Source organism: Schistocerca gregaria, chromosome 3 (genome assembly GCF_023897955.1).
Source record: "Schistocerca gregaria isolate iqSchGreg1 chromosome 3, iqSchGreg1.2, whole genome shotgun sequence".
Lineage (NCBI taxonomy): Eukaryota > Metazoa > Arthropoda > Insecta > Orthoptera > Acrididae > Schistocerca > Schistocerca gregaria.
Genome location: NC_064922.1, coordinates 615,593,576 through 615,612,686, shown reverse-complemented (window position 1 = coordinate 615,612,686; position 19,111 = coordinate 615,593,576). Strand labels below are relative to the sequence as shown.

Below are 19,111 nucleotides of genomic sequence, written 5' to 3'. Positions count from 1 at the left end.
GTAAGGTGGATGGCAGAGAGTATGTCCGATTGTACCAGTTATTAGGATTTCTTATTGGTCCATTCACCTATGGAGCATGGAAAGAATGATTGTTTGAACATTTCTGTGCACACAGTAATTATTCCACTCTTATCCCCACAATCCCTATGTGATTCTTGAGACTCTGTAAATAAGTGTTCTTGGGGTAGTTTACATCTGTCTCCTGCCAGTTCAGTTTTTCCAGCATCTCTCTCCCATAGATCAAACAAACCTGTGACCTTCCACATTGCACTTCTCTGTATATGTTCAGTACCGCATGTTAGTCCTATTTAGTATCGGTCCCACACACTTGAGTAATATTCTAGAACTGGTTGCATGAATGCTTTATAAGCAATGTCCGTTTTATGGAGTGCCCAGTTTTACATTTATGAATATTTAAAGTATGTTGCCAATCTTTGCACCACAACAATATCTTAACAAGATCTGACTGAATATTTGCGCAGCTTCTTTCAGACAGTACGTCATCACAGATAACTGTATCCTCTGCAAAACGTCTGAGGTCACTGTTAGTATTGTCTTCAAGGTCATTAATATACGAAATGAACAGCAAGTGTCCCAACACACTTCCCTGGGGCAGACATTAAGTTACTTCTATATCTGACAATGACTCTCCATCCAAGACTACATGCTGCATCCCCCCTACCAATAAGTTCTTAATCCATTTACAAATTTCACTCGATACCTCATTTGACCATACTTTTGATGGTAAGTGCAACTGTACTACTGAGTCAAATTCTTTTTGGAAATCAAGAAATACTGCATGTACCTGGTTGCCTTGATCCAAAGCTTTCAATATGTCATGTGAAAAAGGTGCGAGTTCGAGTTACATGATCGATATTTTCGGTATCTATTCTGGTCGGAATCGAGGAGATCATTCCGTTAGAAATATCTCATTATGTTTGAGCTCAGAATATGTTCGAAGACTGTACAACAAATCGATGTCAATTGAGTTGGATAGTATTTCTGTGGGTCAGTTCTGCGACCTTTCTTGTAGGCAGGTGTGACCTGTGCTTTTTCCCAAGAACTATGCACGGTTTTTTGTTTGAGGGATCTACGATTGATTATAGTTAGAAAAGGGGGTAACCCAGCTGCAAATTCTGTTTAGAATCTGACAGGAATTCCTTCAGCAGCTGGAGCTCTGTTCGATTTTAATGGTTTTAGCTGTTTCTCACGCCACTGACATTAATACATATTTCATTCATTTTTTCAGTGGTATGGGGATTAAATTAGAGTAAGTCTCCTTGGTCTTCCTTTGTAAAGAGACATTTGAAAACAAAGTTAAACATTTTAGCTCTTGCTTTGCTACCCTCAATTTCAATTCCTGTCTCATTCTCTAGGGACTGGACACTAGCTTTGGTGCCACTAACAGCCTTTACATATGAGCAGAATTTCTTCGGGTTTTGTGAAATATCATTTGACAATATGCTGCTGTGGCAGCCATTGAAGATATAACACATTGCCCACTTCATAGTGGAACACATTTGATTCAGCATGTCTCTATCTATAGCTCGATGTATTGTTTTACATCTGTTATGCAGTACTCTCTATTTCTTTACAGCGACTGTATACCATGGAGGTTCCCTCCCATTACAGACTGTTCTACTGGATACATATCTACCCAGTGCATGGTCAACTATTCGTCTAAACTTGAGGCACAGTTCCTTTGCATGCTCCTGCCCTGTGGTGGAAGTTTCATGTCCATCATTGAGATATGACAGTGTTGATTTTTTATCTATTTTACTGAACATATGTACCTTTATCCTTGTTTTAGTTTACTTTGGTAATCATTGTTGCCACAACCACATCAAGGTCACTGATACAAGTTTCAATGTGGATATCCTCAAAGAGGTAAGATTTATGTCTTGCCATTAGATCCAGTTTACTTCCATTATGGGTGGGGTTTCTATTTGTTCTAGCTAGTTTTCAGAGAAGGCATTTAGTAACGTTTCAGATGATGTCTTATCAAACCCAGCAAAACAAAACTGTGATTTTCTCAATTAATTGTTCGATGACTGAAGTCTCCCTCAATGAATACAGTATGATTGAGGAAGTTATGTACAAGTGAACTGAGGTTTTCTATCAAGTTTTCGGTTACATCAGAAGATGAGCCTGGTTTGTGGTAGAAGAATCAAATTATCATTTTATGCCCACCCCTGTACCGAGTCTAGCCTGAACAATCTCACAACTAGCTTCAGTTTCTATCTTGGTGAATTTGAGTTTCTTGTCTACTTTGTCAAATACGCAACCTTCATTTCCCATTTTCCTATCCTTTCGATACACACTCAATTTTTCCCCAAAAAACTCACTGCTATCAATTTGAGGTTTCAAACAGCTTTCTGTACCAAGTATTATGTGAGCTTCACTACTTTTTATGAGCGCTTCAAACTCTGGCACTTTGATGCGAAAGCTGCGGTAGTTAACCAGTAGGATTTTAATACTCTCAGCTGTGGGATGAATTTCTTTCAATATATTCTAATGATACTTCTGGTTTTCTTGCAGATATCGTTATCTGGATTGGATGGAGAGCCACCTTATTAAAAAAAATCCTTGTGAGCATCCCACACACAGTCAGCTACATTAGTAGTAGCATCTGAAGAGTAATGCACACCTGACTCATTGAAGGGAACCCTACAGTTCTCAACACTATGGCGCAAGTCCACGAATTTGCAGCCTAGCTCGTCACAGAACCGTTGAACTCTATGGTCCAGGTTTTTCAGGCTTTAAGTGCATCTCTTTGTGCTGTTATATCATTCGTTGAGAAAACTACAGGTCTGCACTTCGCGAAGACACATCTCGTTAAGCATTCTAATACACATAATGAGTTTCTTACGGCAAACTTCCATATGGTCGGCTTTTTATAATTTCTTAATACCATAGAAATCCATTGTGGTCCCTTAAAACGTTTCAGGTTTACAACTGCAAAAATTACATACTATAACGCGCCGGATAATTTTTAGCATGAACCGCACACCGCACGAATCAAACAGAACAGGCAGACTTGTTTCTGGAGTCACTAGTTACAAAACTATAGAAGCCAATTTCGTTCCTTGAAAGAATCATATATTGGGCCCTTAACCTATTGCAGAAATTAAAAGAAAAGGGCACAATATAACTTAATTGAATTAATAAAGTAAATGCGTAGTTCTTAGAACATGTACAACAAAAGAGATTTCATGAATTGCACATGCAGCTACTTAGCAGAGAGGTTTCACCTAAATGTCAACATGAACATTTCATCTCAACAGGATTATCCGCGTTTTGCCTTTAGCAGTGCACTGTTGGGTCCGCATTATCGGGACGATGCTGTAGCAACGTTTGTGCGTGTTTTTCCCATAGATCCCTGATATTCCTCGTATTCGCCGTTGTCGATTCATACTTGCAGTGGTGCCACGCTATTTGTGTATGTTATGTGGTGTTTACATTGACAATGCAAGTGGGAGGAAGTACATGCCGGCTGTCATACGAAGTTCTGTGTTTGATAACATGTGTGTGATTACATTATGATATTTTTTCGTATCGGAGTAAATAATGTTGAAGGCGTAGAACGAAAAATTGGTGAAAATGTCACTTATAGTAGCATGGCTAGTAACGACAGGATTATTTAATATTGTTGCGGCGTCTGTTGGCGATAGAACCTTGTTCTATAAAAACTGTGTTGACAGATGTGTCGGACAAAACTGCACGAAAGGTACCAATGCAAAATAATTATTTCTACAGGGATTTGAAATACTAAAAGATTTTTTACGCACATCACCGTCTTTCATTTATAGATGGCCTGGACTTTTCCACGTCAGTTCAGCCGTTCTACCAAAGAGCGCTAAAATGGACTTGTAAAGAAGAGTGCCAGTACAGCTGTATGTGGCATACAGTTGAAAACTTCTTAAGACGTAATTGGGATGTTCCGCAGTTTCATGGAAAAGTGAGGCAGTTCGGATTATGGAGTAAAGACAGATTTCGTTGAATGGTTGTCTTGAGCACTAATATTGATTTCTTTTTCAGTGGCCCTTTATACGTTTTCTTGGTGTGCAAGAACCAGCCTCCTTCATTTTTTCTGTAATGAATTTTGTCTCTCATCTTTTGATGCTGAGGAGGTTTCACAAGGAAGTAAGGAGAGATAGCCCAATGTATTGGTTCTGGCATGTGTATGGGGCGGTATGCTACATTTCATTTCATCTTTGCCTTTGAATGTCTGAAATTCTTCCCCAGTGTTAATGGAGAATTACTTGCAGGTCTGCTTGAATGCATGGTTATGGTCAGCAGTGTTTCATGCAAGAGATACAGTGCTTACTGAACAAATGGATTACTTTTGTGCATTTTCAATGGTGCTGTTTTCCTGCTATGGTATGCTTGTGAGGTAATTTAAATGGAAAAAAAACTGGATGACATTAATTGCTAAGTTGTAATTATTAATTTTGTGTAATCTGGTTTTGAATTATGCGGTCTCACTGCCTATAGCTGCCATGACTTTCCATCCCTTTCTGCTTCTCAGAAGAACTGTTGGTATAGCAAGATTTTTATAGTATTAGTACCTTCTCATAAACATCGTCCTCTCAAAGAAAAAAAAATTGAAACACCAAAAAGGACTGATGTAATGAGATGTATGTTAGATACATTCTTTATTCATTCCAATCACTTCCATAACATCTTTGTAGAGGTCTGGGCATTGGTAATTTTTTGAATAATCAATAGACAGGATTATAGATGCTATTTTATTGTTTAGTGATCGCCTTGATAATTGTAATTAGATATATGGCAATTTTAGTAACCAACACAATCAGAAAGTTGACATCCTCATCCACGTTGCTCAGTGCTACAAGCACTTTGACTTTGAAGGGGTCACATTATTGTTTTCCTTTCTTTAAAGAATTGATATTCTGAAGTGTCCATTTTGAGTACAACAGATGTGCGATTGAGTTCACACAAATGGGAATGTTTTGAGTGATTGTGCCAGACTATGTAAAATGAGCCTCGCAGTACTGTGTGCCATGTGTACTATAGTATTTCCATGACTGTAATTCAGCTTTTGAACTTATTACGTTGCTGAACAATTTGTCACTAGATTGAGACTGGCATGCTAAAAATTTGCTAGATCTCCAAAACAAATGTAATTTTGTGGCATTAAGGCATATGAAAATGAAATAATTGTATGGCATTATTGACCGGGAGAACCCATATGGGTTTGCTCGGCCACATAGCACAAGTCTTTTTATTTGGCACCAGTATAGTGATTTGTGTGTTGGCGATGATGATCGTTGTTGTTGTTGTTGTTGTTGTGGTGTTCAGTCCTGAGACTGGTTTGATGCAGCTCTCCATGCTACTCTATCCTGTGCAAGCCTCTTCATCTCCCAGTACCTACTGCAACCTACAACCTTCTGAATCTGCTTAGTGTGTTCATCTCTTGGTCTCCCTCTACGATTTTTACCCTCCCATCTGCCCTCCAGTACTAAATTGGTGATCCCTTGATGCCTCAGAACATTTCCTACCAACCGATCCCTTCTTCTATTCAAGTTGTGCCACAAACTCCTCTTCTCCCCAATTCTATTCAATACCTCCTCGTTAGTTACGTGATCTACCCATCTAATCTTCAGCATTCTTCTGTAACACGACATTTCGAAAGCTTCTATTCTCTTCTTGTCCAAACTATTTATTGTCCATGTTTCACTTCCATACTTCCAGGAACGACTTCCTGACATTTAAATCTATACTCGATGTTAACAAATTTCTCTTCTTCAGAAACGCTTCCTTGCCACTGCCAGTCTACATTTTATGTCCTCTCTACTTCGAGCATCATCAGTTATTTTGCTCTCCAAATAGCGAAACTCCTTTACTACTTTAAGTGTCTCATTTCCTAATCTAATTTCCTCAGCATCACCCAACTTAATTCGACTACATTCCATTATCCTCATTTTGCTTTTGTTGATGTTCATCTATACCCTCCTTTCAAGACACTGTCCATTCCGTTCAACTGCTCTTCCAAGTCCTTTGCTGTCTCTGACAGAATTCCAATGTCGGCGGCGAACCTCAAAGTTTTTATTTCTTCTCCATGGATTTTAATACGCACTCCAAACTTTTCTTTCGTTTCCTTTACTGCTTGCTGAATATACAGATTGAATAGCATCTGAGAAAGGCTACAACCCTGTCTCACTCCCTTCCCAACCACTGCTTCCCTTTGATGTCCCTCGACTCTTATAACTGCCATCTGGTTTCTGTACAAATTGTAAATAGCCTTAGCTCCCTGTATTTTACCCCTGCCACCTTTAGAATTTGGAAGAGAGTATTCCAGTCAACATTATCAAAAGCTTTCTCTAAGTCTACAAATGCTGGAAATGTAGGTTTGCCTTTCCTTAATCTTTCTTCTAAGATAAGTTGTAGGGTCAGTATTGCCTCACGTGTTCCAACATTTCTACAGAATCCAAGCTGATCTTCCCCGAGGTCGGCTTCTACCAGTTTTTCCATTCGTCTGTAACGAATTCTCGTTAGTATTTTGCAGCTGTGACTTATTAAACTGATAGTTCGGTAATTTTCACATCTGTCGACACCAGTTTTTTTTAATTTTTTTTTTTTTTTTATTATTATATTATTCTTGAAGTCTGGGGGAATTTCGCCTGTCTCGTACATCTTGCTCACCAGATGGCAGAGTTTTGTCAGGACTGGCTCTCCCAAGGCTGTCAGTAGTTCTAGTGGAATGTTGTCTACTCCCGGGGTCTTGTATCGACTTAGGTCTTTCAGTGCTCTATCAAACTCTTCACACAGTATGATATCTCCCATTTCATCTTCACCTACATCCTCTTCCATTTCCATAATATTGTCCTCAAGTACATCGCCCTTGTATAGACCCTCTATAGACTCCTTCCACCTTTCTGCTTTCCCTTCTTTGCTTAGAACTGGGTATCCATCTGAGCTCTTGATATTCATGCAAGTGGTTCTCTTTTCTCCAAAGGTCTCTTTAATTTTCCTGTAGGCAGTATCTATCTTACCCCTAGTGAGATAAGCCTCTACATCCTTACATTTGTCCTCTAGCCATCCCTTCTTAGCCATTTTGCACTTCCTGTCGATCTCATTTTTGAGAAGTTTGTATTCCTTTTTGCCTGCTTCATTAGCTGCATTTTTGTATTTTCTCCTTTCATCAATTAAATTCAGTATCTCTTCTGTAGTAGTTTCTGGAATTTGTTTTTGGATAATTATCTCCTATAGAATTTATTCTGTCTCTATGAAATCCTCTCTTAATTCTCCTAATGTTTTGTGTGAATTTCTTCCTTTCATTGTGAAGTTGTTGACATTCCTCTGTTTTCTGCATTGGAAAAAGTTTCAAACACAGAAAGCAGAACTGTGTTTGGTGTCTTTATTCCTGGAATTTGTCATATCCTGGTGTCCACCTTGCACATTGTCTTTGTGGGTTCAAAGGAGCTAGATTCTTTTGCTTGTTTCTTCGGACTTGGTACCTGTTCTTCTACATCATCTGCTAAATTAATGATTTGTGTTATTTGTTGGCATTTGTCATTTTTGATTAGCTGATATGGATCATAATTCTTTTTTGTTTTATTAGTTTTCCATGCCTTTTCTTTAATGGACTGAATTTGAGTTTAATTTTAACTAGCAGTTAATAATGATCTGAGCCTGTGCATTCTCTTCTCAATACTTTAACATTGTAGATTACCTTAGGAAAATTTTTGTGTATACAGACATCTAACTGCCATTCCTGTGCCATCCAGTCTGGGTGTTTAAATGGTTTAAGTTTATGTGGCTCCCTCTTGAAGTATGTTGATTTAAATATAAGATCGTGTTCTCTTCAGACTTCTAAAAGTCTTTGACCATTCTTGTTTGTAAAGTTTTGTGGACTCCATTTTCCAATTATCTTTTATTTCTTTTCTTTTCACAGCTGGATGGTGAAGTCTCCCAACAACATTTTTATATTCCCTTTATGTAGTCTCTTCCCAGGTCATTGGAGAAGGTCCCAAAATTTATCTACCTCTTCCTTTGTTTTTGTTATTTTTATTTTTTTTTCCTCCACGTGTGGGAGCATGAGCATTTCTAATTGTGTAAGTTTTATTCATAATTTTAAAAGTCACAGTTGGAGTTCATGGTGATATAGCTTGAAAATCAGTTGTTGAATCTATTACATTTATATTCACTATTAAGCTTGCTCCTAATTGGAACACTGCTTCACAACCATCTGTCCTGGTTTCCCTTTATAAATTCTATATCCTTGAGATTTTTACAGGTATTCTATCATTTATTTAATTCATCTGTGAAATTCTTGAGTTTTCCCATCTTAAGTAGTGAGTTTATGTTGTTGTGGTCTTCATTCCTGAGACTGGTTTGATGCAGCTGTCCATGCTAATCTATCCTGTACAAGCTCCTTCATCTCCCAGTACCTACTGCAACCTACATCCTTCTGAATCTGCTTAGTGTATTCATCTCTTTGGTCTCCCTCTACGATTTTTACCTTCCACACTGCCCTCCAATGCTAAATTTGTGATCCCTTGATGCCTCAGGACATGTCCTACCAACGAACCCCTTCTTCTAGTCAAGTTGTGCCACAAACTTCTCTTCTCCCCAATCCTATTCAATACCTCCTCATTAGTTACGTGATCTACCCATCTAATCTTCAGCATTCTTCTGTAGCACCACATTTCGAAAGCTTCTATTCTCTTCTTGTCCAAACTATTTATTGTCCATGTTTCACTTCCATGCATGGCTACACTCCATACAAATACTTCCAGGAACGACTTCCTGACATTTAAATCTATACTCGATGTTAACAAATTTCTCTTCTTCAGAAACGCTTCCTTGCCACTGCCAGTCTACATTTTACGTCCTCTCTACTTCGAGCATCATCAGTTATTTTGCTCCCCAAATAGCGAAACTCCTTTACTACTTTAAGTGTCTCATTTCCTAATCTAATTCCCTCAGCATCACCTAACTTAATTCGACTACATTCCATTATCCTCATTTTGCTTTTGTTGATGTTCATCTTATACCCTCCTTTCAAGACACTGTCCATTTTGTTCAACTGCTCTTCCAAGTCCTTTGCTGTCTCTGACAGAATTACAATGTCATCGGCGAACCTCAAAGTTTTTATTTCTTCTCCCTGGATTTTAATACCTACTCCAAATTTTCCTTTTGTTTCCTTTAGTGCTTGCTCAATATACAGATTGAATAACATCGGGGAGAGACTACAAACCTGTCTCACTCCCTTCACAACCACTGCTTCCTTTTCATGCCCCTCGTTTCTTATAACTGCGATCTGGTTTCTGTACAAATTATCAATAGCCTTTCGCTCCCTGTATTTTACCCCTGTTACCTTTAGAATTTGAAAGAGAGTATTCCAGTCAACATTGTCAAAGGCTTTCTCTAAGTCTACAAATGCTAGAAATGTAGGTTTGCCTTTCCTTAATCTTTCTTCTAAGATAAGCTGTAAGGTCAGTATTGCCTCATGTGTTTTAACATTTCTACGGAATCCAAACTGATCTTCCCCGAATTCGGCTTCTACCAGTTTTTCCATTCCTCTATAAATAATTAGCGTTAGTATTTTGCATCTGTGACTTATTAGACTGACAGTTCGGTAATTTTCACATCTGTCAGCACCTGCTTTTTTTGGGATTGGAATTATTATATTCTTCTTGAAGTCTGAGGGTATTTCGCCTGTCTCGTACATCTTGCTCACCAGATGGTAGAGTTTTGTCAGGACTGGCTCTCCCAAGGCTGTCAGTAGTTCTAATGGAATGTTTACTCCCGGAGCCTTGTTTCGACTCAGGTCTTTCAGGGCTCTATCAAACTCTTCACGCAGTATCGTATCTCCCATTTCATCTTCATCTACACCCTCTTCCTTTTCCATAATATTGTCCTCAAGTACATCACCCTTGTATAGACCCTCTACATACACTCCTTCCACCTTTCTGCTTTCCCCTCTTGCTTACAACTGGGTTTCCATCTGAGCTCTTGATATTCGTACAAGTGGCTCTCTTTTCTCCAAAGGTCTCTTTAATTTTCCTGTAGGCTGTATCTATCTTACCCCTAGTGAGATAAGCCTCTACATCCTTACATTTGTCCTCTAGCCATGCCTGCTTAGCCATTTTGCACTTCCTGTCGATCTCATTTTTGAGACATTTGTATTCCTTTTTACCTGCTTCATATACTGCATTTTTATATTTTCTCCTTTCATCAATTAAATTCAATATTTCTTCTGTTACCGAAGGATTTCTACTAGCCCTCGTCTTTTACCCTACTTAATCCTCTGCTGCCTTCACTACTTCGTCCCTCAGAGCTACCCATTCTTCTTCTACTGTATTTCTTTCACCCATTCCTGTCAATTGTTCCCTTATGCTGTCCCTGAAACTCTGTACAACCTCTGGTTCTTTCAGTTTATCCAGGTCCAGTCTCCTTAAATTCCCACCTTTTTGCAATTTCTTCAGTTTTAATCTACAGTTCATAACCAATAGATTGTGGTCAGAGTCCACATCTGCCCCTGGAAATGTCCAACAATTTAAAACCTGGTTCCTAAACCTCTGTCTTACCAGTATATAATCTATCTGATACCTTCTAGTATCTCCAGGATTCTTCCATGTATACAACCTTCTTTCATGATTCTTGAACCAAGTGTTAGCAATGATTAAGTTATGCTCTGTGCAAAATTCTAACAGATGGTTTCCTCTTTCATTTCTTAGCCCCAATCCATATTCACCTAGTATGTTTCCTTCTCACCCTTTTCCTACTGTCGAATTCCAGTCACCCATGACTATTAAATTTTCATCTCCCTTCACTATCTGAATAATTTCTTTTATTTCATAATACATTTCTTCAATTTCTTCGTCATCTGCAGAGCTAGTTGGCATATAAACTTGTACTACTTTAGTAGGCGTGGGCTACGTGTCTATCTTGGCCACATTAATGCGTTCACTATGCTGTTTGTAGTAGCTTACCCGCATTCCTATTTTTTTTATTCATTATTAAACCTACTTCTGCATTACCCCTATTTGATTTTGTATTTATAGCCCTGTATTCACCTGACCAGAAGTCTTGTTCCTCCTGCCACCGAACTTCACTAATTCCCACTGTATCTAACTTTATCCTATCCATTTCCCTTTTTAAATTTTCTAACCTACCTACCCGATTAAGGGATCTGACATTCTACGCTCCGATCCGTAGAACGCCAGTTTTCTTTCTCCTGATAACGACGTCCTCTTGAGCAGTCCCCTCCCGGAGATCCGAATGGGGGACTATTTTTACCTCTGGAATATTTTACCCAAGAGACCGCCGCCATCATTTGACCATACAGTAAAGCTGCATGCCCCCGGGAAAAATTACGGCTGTAGTTTCCCCTTGCTTTCAGCCGTTCGCAGTACCATAACAGCAAGGCCGTTTTGGTTAGTGTTACAAGGCCAGATCGGTCAATCATCCAGACTGTTGCCCCTGCAACTATTGAAAAGGCTGCTGCCCCTCTTCAGGAACCACACGTTTGTCTGTCCTCTCAACAGATACCCCTCCGTTGTGGTGGCACCTATGGCACGCCTATCTGTAACGTTGAGGCACGCAAGCCTCCCCACCAACGGCAAGGTCCATGGTTCATGGGGGGAGGAGTTTATGTTGTATGTTACTATATAATTTATTATTAATTTATTAATAACTAATCAGTTATTAATAATTAATTATTAATTTAATATTTATATAATTTATGTTACTATATAATTTATTTGCTCATTTGATTCTTCTTTTATGTGTTAGTGTGCAGTAGGGTGATTGCAAACACACTGATTTGTTGCTGTCTTCTAGTTGGTTGCCCACTGAATCCAATGTATCGTTTAACTGTACTTTTGGACAGAATGGTGGCATTTTTTCCCCTAAAAGATCTTTACATGTTTAACTTTGAAAGGTAATTGACTTTAGCTGGAGCAAGCTCCAATTTATAACTGAAGTTGTCAACTGCAGACGATGAATTTGATCCACGAGAGTTATTTTATTTCACTCAACGCGATTGTAAGCCAGTGAGGATCCCCCTATTTGCTCCCTGGAATGCGCACATAGGAGTATAACTCACCCCTCCTCCTGCTACAACAGCATAGTATGTTTGTGGCTAGTTGTTATACAATAGGACTTGTCTTTATTAAGCGATTCAAGTTGCTTTTGCGACACTGAAGGAGTCTACTTCTAAGTTACACGTGTTGACAGAGTTCTTGATTCGAATTCTAAAATATTTACTTTGACTTGTGTATTTTGTACACAGTAAGAATCTCTTTGGATTTTCTGTCAGATTTCAAGACAAAGTTTCATTGTGGAACCTATTAAAAGCTTCTTGTATTAAAATTTGTGCTAAATTTTGAGATTGTGTAAAACTTCACCAATCTTGGGGATTTTGCATTCTTTTAAACTTGACATGCTTTTTCCGTTGCTTCTGTAAGAATTACTGCCCTGTTTTGTTTACTGTAGTGGCTCAGTTCTATCTCTCATTAATTAATTTGGTATAAATCTCTCCGTTGCTCTCGATGTTATTTCTCTAAAACTAAGCCACATCTGGTCTATACTTTCATAGTTATTTCAGAAGAAATGGAGGTCATCTCTTAGGAAGGCTTCAAGCAAATTTTTATCTGCTTTTTTAAATAGATATATTGTGCATTTGTTTTTCGCAAATTTGGATGTTACAGTATTAAGTCTTGTTACAAAGATCTTGTGGTCACTAATCCCTGTACCTGCGATAATGCTCCTTATTTATTCAGGGTTTTTTGTTGCTAAGAGGTGTAACATATTTTCACAACCATTTACACTTCAAGTGGGCTCCTGAACAAATTGTTCAAAACAGTTTTAATTAGGAAAATTAGTACAGTTGTGAATGATGTTTTCTGCCCATCACCGACTTTCAATGTGTATTTTCACTAATACATTGAAGTATTGAAGTCATTGAAGATTGAAGTCACCACCAAGTATAAATGTGTGAGTGGGTAACTCACTTGTAGTAGTAACTCACAGGACCTATCTTCTTAGATTTTGATACAATATAAACTGTTCCTGACAGCAGCGAACAAGCCACCTCCAGTTGTATTTAATCTATCCTGTCTGAACACTGTTAGGTCCTATGTAAAAACTTTCACTGAACTTATCTACAGCTTTAGCCAATTTCAGTACCTATAACAGTTTGTGCTTCAGTGCTTACTGTTAGTGTCTGGAGCTGTGGTTCGTTTCCAACACAGCTCCTACAGTTTACTACTATACTATCTGTATTTCCTAAGACAAATCTTGTCCTGTGTTTGACTTGCATCTTTTCAGTGTCTGTGACATAAAAAGAATCACAAAGTCCACTCCGAACAGCAACCCACTACCCGTGTAGCTATCTTCTGTGTATAGTGGACCCCTAACCTATTAAGTGGGACCTGATGCCCCACCCTGCCATGGCGCAAGTTGAGGAATCTGCAGCCTACATAGTTGCAGATTCGTTTGCACCACTGATTTAGACCCACTTGACTCTACCAGAGGTCGCAAGAGGCCCTGTCAACAATGTTGCAGATAAAGAACTCTGCTTTCATCTTGCAAACAAGATTTGTAGACTTTACCGATTCAGCTAGCCACTTGCAACTATAGAGGCTCTAAAGTGCAGCTTAGACTTGCAGGTGACAAACTGACCTGAATATTATATCTCTGTTTGAATAGAGCTGGGAATCATAAGGCCTTTCAACATCAGTGAATACACTATGATTAGAAATACAAAGAAAGGTAGGAAGATCTTTCTGTTTAGCAAGAATGACAAGAGACAGATTTCATATTATCTTAAAAGTAAACATGAAAATGTCATCTACATCACTGATAATGTTAAAGACTCAAAGGACAAAGTTCATGAGCATCATACTGTATGCTTGAGACAGGTTTGCAGCAAACAAAATTGGGAAGGATGGAAAAGACCCTCTGTGGTTCGACAATTGTGTTGGGCAGCTGCTTTGAAAGAATAAGTTTTGGTCTAATGTTAAGTATGTAAATGGATCAAAGCCATCTGTCGAGACACTCTGTGACCATAATGGCACTGACACAGAGGATGACACAGATCAGGCTGAAATACTAAATATTTTTCCCAAATTATGTCATGGAAGAAGATCATGCTGCAGTTCCTCCTTTGAATTGGCACGCTAATGACAGAATAACAGATACTGAAATAAATGACTAAAGATAGAAAAGCAACTGAAAACACTCAACAGTGGAAAGGCCACTGTATGTGACTGGATATCAATTGCAATCTACGCAGAGTATGCTAAAGAACTTACATCTCTTCTAACAACAATGTACCTCTTGAATACATAGCTTATTCATTGTCTGTGTCCCTTCTTACCTCTTGTAAAGTTGATTGTTTCATCCAGATACACCAGATACTGACAAGGCTCCAATCCTTTAAACACTTTGTCCCATGAGTGCTGGAATGTTGCTGGTGCATTTTTTAAACCAAATGGCATTCTTTTGTACTGATAGTGTTCCCTAAGTGCTGAAAACATAGTCTTTACTCTATGCTCTTGAGCCACTTCCCACTGAAGCTACCTGCTCCTCAAGTCTATTGTCGAGAAGTACCGGTACTGTCAGGATTATCAATCGTGCCTGTGATGTTTGGATTAGAGTAGGCATTCATTGTAGTCTTACTGCTTAAATGGTGCTAGTTGCAGAAGAATCAATATTTCCTCAAAACTTCCGTAGACTTGTTAGGTACAATTATTGGTGGCTGATACGTAGGAGCACAAGAGCATGTGAACACCCTAACTTTCGACACCTTGGGGATTTATTAGTTATCTTTGTTTGAATGCTGATAAACATAATATAGTTGCTGCAATCTGAAAGATATGGCTCTTAAATCTACCGCATTACTGCTCCTCCAGATTCCATGAAACTTGGTGTAAAGGTTGTGAGCACAGCTTCAGTTGTGGGCGTTATAAGGAGCTTTTGTGCATGTACAACTCGCGTGGCATAATTGCCTTGCAGGCCAAACACATACAAATTTGATAAACAATGTGTATGGTTCACAATGTGCACAGCTAGCCCTTGCCACTCAACTAGAAGTTTACTTAAACGCCACCAGATGGCAGCACACTGCGTCAGACTTTTGTCCCAGTTTGCTCAGCATAAACCCTGATAGATGACAGCACACTCATCAGATGTGCTAATTCACTCACTATATACTATAGTAAAATTAGAGCGGATGTCAGTATATGTTAAAGTTGTACTGACAGTAAACCAATTTTGTGGGTTTCTGGATGTGTTATAATATATTTAGTCATGAATTTTATCATACAGCAATCCATTTGAGGCACTGAGAATCATGAGGGCCTAAAGCACATCACCGTCGATTGTAAGAATGTAGCATTTATTCATGCTTCTCAAACCTACTGATCTTTCGGTGAGTCGGGTTTATCTGTGCTGTAGGACTACATGTATATATGAAAATTCATGAGGAGCTGTATAGCTCGTTTCTCTGATATCCACTTAAATGTGGGATCAATGGCGGTGTGATTTTCACCCTTATGGATCCCAGCACCACATTTGTATTCTATTCAAGTGACCAGGTTGGTAGACATTACTGCTTGAGTTTAATCATTTTCACAAATGCCACTTTGTGTTTGGAATTGATTGTTTACTGTGTGGGTATCAGCTTTTGTGTGCAATGTAAACATGAACTATGTTTGATCTATTTTAAATGCTAACAGAAAAGTAAAGCTGTGAGGATGTCATGAGTCGGACTTGGTGCCTCAGTCAGCAGAGCACTTGCCCACGAAAGGCCCCCTGCGGGTCTGGGGGTTAGAATAAGACCGAAGTATTCCTGCCTCTCGTAAAAGGCGACTAAAGGGAGTCTCACATGTTTCGGCCTTAGTGATTGTCCCCTGTAAGGTTTGATCTCCATTCTTCAAAAATTTTCCGAAGAGCGAGCCAATTGGGGAAGGGCGCATTACATGGTGCTTTGTGTCTATCGTGCATTGAGATCTCTAGCCCACCTCCTTGTCGTGCCATTTCAGTCCTGCTCATTCTCCATCTCTAGGGCGAGGACACCTACCTGGGTGTGTTTTCCACCATGCACTACACAGTGTCGCTTTCTGCATCGACGATAACCGTGGACTTCTTTGCACCTGATATCCAGCACGATGGCCAGTCCGTTGTGGTGGGGCTGCCATGAACCCTGTTGGTTGTAGCCCCCAGACTATACGGGGATTGCTCTGCTGATGCCTGTGCTGTTAACTCCCCACATATGCCAAGGGGTAGATGCCCATCCTACCCTGGGGCATCAGGACTCCCAGCAATGGCCATCCTGACAGGTGGCCTTTTCTGCGGCTGGGGAGGGCGCTTGGTCCGAGTGGGTGGTATCAGGTTGCATGACACACAATGGAGCATAGTCCATCATATCTTGCTGGTGGTGAAACACCAGCAGTCTCTAAGCGTTCATGAGTTCAATTCAATGCACAGAAGTACGACCCCAAATCCTTCCCCTCCCTGGCCACACCATGGGAGAAACATCGCCCCAGTACCTTGTATGTTTGAGAGCTGATGGGGAATCTTTCATGATGGTGAAGCCTCAGTTTTTTGTTGAGCATTTAGAGGGCAAGTTCGGGGAGGTGGAGGGCTTGTCCAAAATGAGACCTGGGTCAGTCTCGATCAAAACAGCATCCTCTGCCCAGTCATGGGAGTTACTCGCTTGTGACAAGTTGGAGGATGTTTCTGTAACCATCACACCTCATAAGAGCTTCAATATGGTCCAAGTTATCATATTTCACAGGGACCTTCTTTTGCAGTCTGACGATGAGCTGTGCACCAATTTAGGGCAACAAGATTTACATTTTGTCCGACGTGTCCACTGGGGTCCAAGGGATAATCTGATTGCCACTGGTGCCTTCATCTTGGCCTTCGGGGGTGATAAATTGCCTGAGAAGGTCAAGGTGATGGTCTACCGCTGTGATGTGAAGCCCTATATCCCTCCTCCGAAGCAGTGTTTTAAGTGCTGGAAGTTCGGCCATATGTCTTCCCACTGTACTTCCATTGTCACATGTTGAGATTGCGGACGTCCATCACATCCCAATACTCCATGTGCACCGCCTGCCATCTGTGTCAACTGCAGAGAGCACCATTCAGCTTGCTTGCCAGACTGCAGGATTCTCTATAAAGAAAGGAAAATTGTAGACTACAAGACACGGACCGTCTGACCTACACTGACGCTAAGACAAAATTTGAACTCCTGCATCCTGTACATATGACACCGTCTTATGCCGCTGCTACAACAGTTTTGGCACCATCACCTCTGCCAGCCCCAATCACTTCGCAGAGCCAGAAGACCACATCTGCCCCCTTGATGGTGGGGGGAGGGGGCATTTACCTCCCTGTTGCTCCCGCACCATGTACTTCGAGAGCAACAATCCCCCCCCCCCAAAAAACCATCGGGGACGTCTGTTCCCCTCTTCTAAGCCAGAGAAGTGTAAGTCTTCTTTGGCTTCTCTCGCTAGGGAGGGGTCCCTTGGGTCACTCCTTTCCCAGGTTTCTGCTGGTGAGAAAGATGACACCCGCCAGTGGCTGAAGAGCTCAAAATCACCTGGTCGTAGGGCTTCACACTCATCCTCAGTTGCGGAGACTGAGCCAGTGAAGACCTCCCAGCCAGGGAAACCAAAGGAGCAGCAAGAGAGATCCAAAAAGAAGCCCCCTAAAACCAAGGAAATTGTGGTGGCACCCACACCACTGCTACCTACAAGCTCTGTGTTACAGGATGAGGTGGAGATTTTGGCGTCCACTGAGGACCTAGCTCTCACCAGACTCTCAGACACAATGTATGTTGACTGCTCAGGCTATAAGTCGGTGGCAGCAGCTGACTCTGAGGCAAAAACTGCCTCATTGAATGTTCCACGCCTTCCCAGTCTCATGATGATGTCATCCTATAGTGGAATTGCTGCAGTTTTTTCCACCGCCTGGCTGAGCTATGGCAACTGTTAAGCTGTACACCTGTTATCTGCATTGCCCTCCAGGAAACCTGGTTTCCGACAATGGGGACCCTTGCCGTCCGTGGCTATAGGGGATATTACAAGAACTGTAGTGACTATAATTGAGTGCCAGTCGGAGTTTGCGTTTCTGTCCTAAACTCAGACTGTAGTGAACATGTGCCCCTTTGAATCCCTTTTGAAGCTGTGGCTGTCAGAATAAGGACGACACAGGAAATAACTGTCTGCGATGTGTATCTTCCTTCAGACGGTGCAGTACCCCTGAATGTATTAGCTGCACTGATTGATCAACTCCCTAAATCATTCCTACTTTTGTGAAATTTTAATGCCCATAACCCCTTGTGGGGTGGCACTGTGCTTATCGGTTGAGGCAAAGATGTCAAAATTTTACTGTCTCAGTTCGACCTTTGCCTCTTAAATACTGGTGCTGCCACACATTTCAGTGTGGCTCATGGTAGTTGCTTGGCCATTGATTTATCAATTTGAAGCCCAGGACTTCTCCCATCTATCCACTGGAGAGCACATGACGACCTATGTAGTAGTGACCACTTCTCCATCTTCTTGTCGCTGCCCTTGTGTCAGTCCCATGGATGCCTGCCCAGATGGACTTTAAACAAGGCGGACTGGGGAACTCAGCTGTTATCATTGAATCTCCCCCACATGGTAACACCGATGTGATGGTTGAGCCGGTGACTACAACAATTGTTTCTGCTGCATAAACTGTGATCCCTCGCTCTTTAGGGTGCCACGGCATAAGGCAATCCCTTGGTGGTCGCCAGAAATCACTCGAGCAATTAAGGAGTGTTGGCGAGCTCCTCAGCGGCATAAGCAGCACACTTCCCTGGAGCCTCTCATAGCCTTTAAACAGCTCCGGGCCCGTGTTTGCCAACTTATCAAACAGTGGATGCAGGAGTGTTGGGAGAGATATCTCTCTGCCATTGGGTGTCATACGTCACCTTCCCAAGTCAGGGCAAAGATCAAATGTCTTTTCAGGTACCAGACCTCAACAGGTGTTCCCAGTGTTACCATAAATGACCTGTTATCTACTGACGCAAACTACGATTGCCGAGCACTTTGCTCGAACCTCTGCATTGGAGAATTACCCCCCAGCCTGTCACCCTCTCAGGCAGCGG

At 40.8% G+C, this 19,111-nt stretch overlaps 1 protein-coding gene across 2 annotated transcripts in view; it reads left to right on the top strand.

Moving 5' to 3' along the window:
• The first annotated feature begins 3,216 nt into the window (after positions 1–3,216).
• LOC126355212 (post-GPI attachment to proteins factor 3) overlaps positions 3,217–19,111 on the top strand; it is a 105,144-nt gene continuing 89,249 nt past the window's right edge. Inside the window, exons 1-4 of one of the 2 annotated variants that reach the window (XM_050005459.1) lie at positions 3,217–3,727; positions 3,810–3,958; positions 4,039–4,191; positions 4,269–4,393. In XM_050005459.1, coding sequence (XP_049861416.1) covers positions 3,601–3,727; positions 3,810–3,958; positions 4,039–4,191; positions 4,269–4,393 — 554 coding nt within the window. In that variant the 5' untranslated portion in view covers positions 3,217–3,600. The remainder of the gene's footprint in view (positions 3,728–3,809; positions 3,959–4,038; positions 4,192–4,268; positions 4,394–19,111) is intronic. The other variant, XM_050005460.1, reaches the window with a different exon arrangement.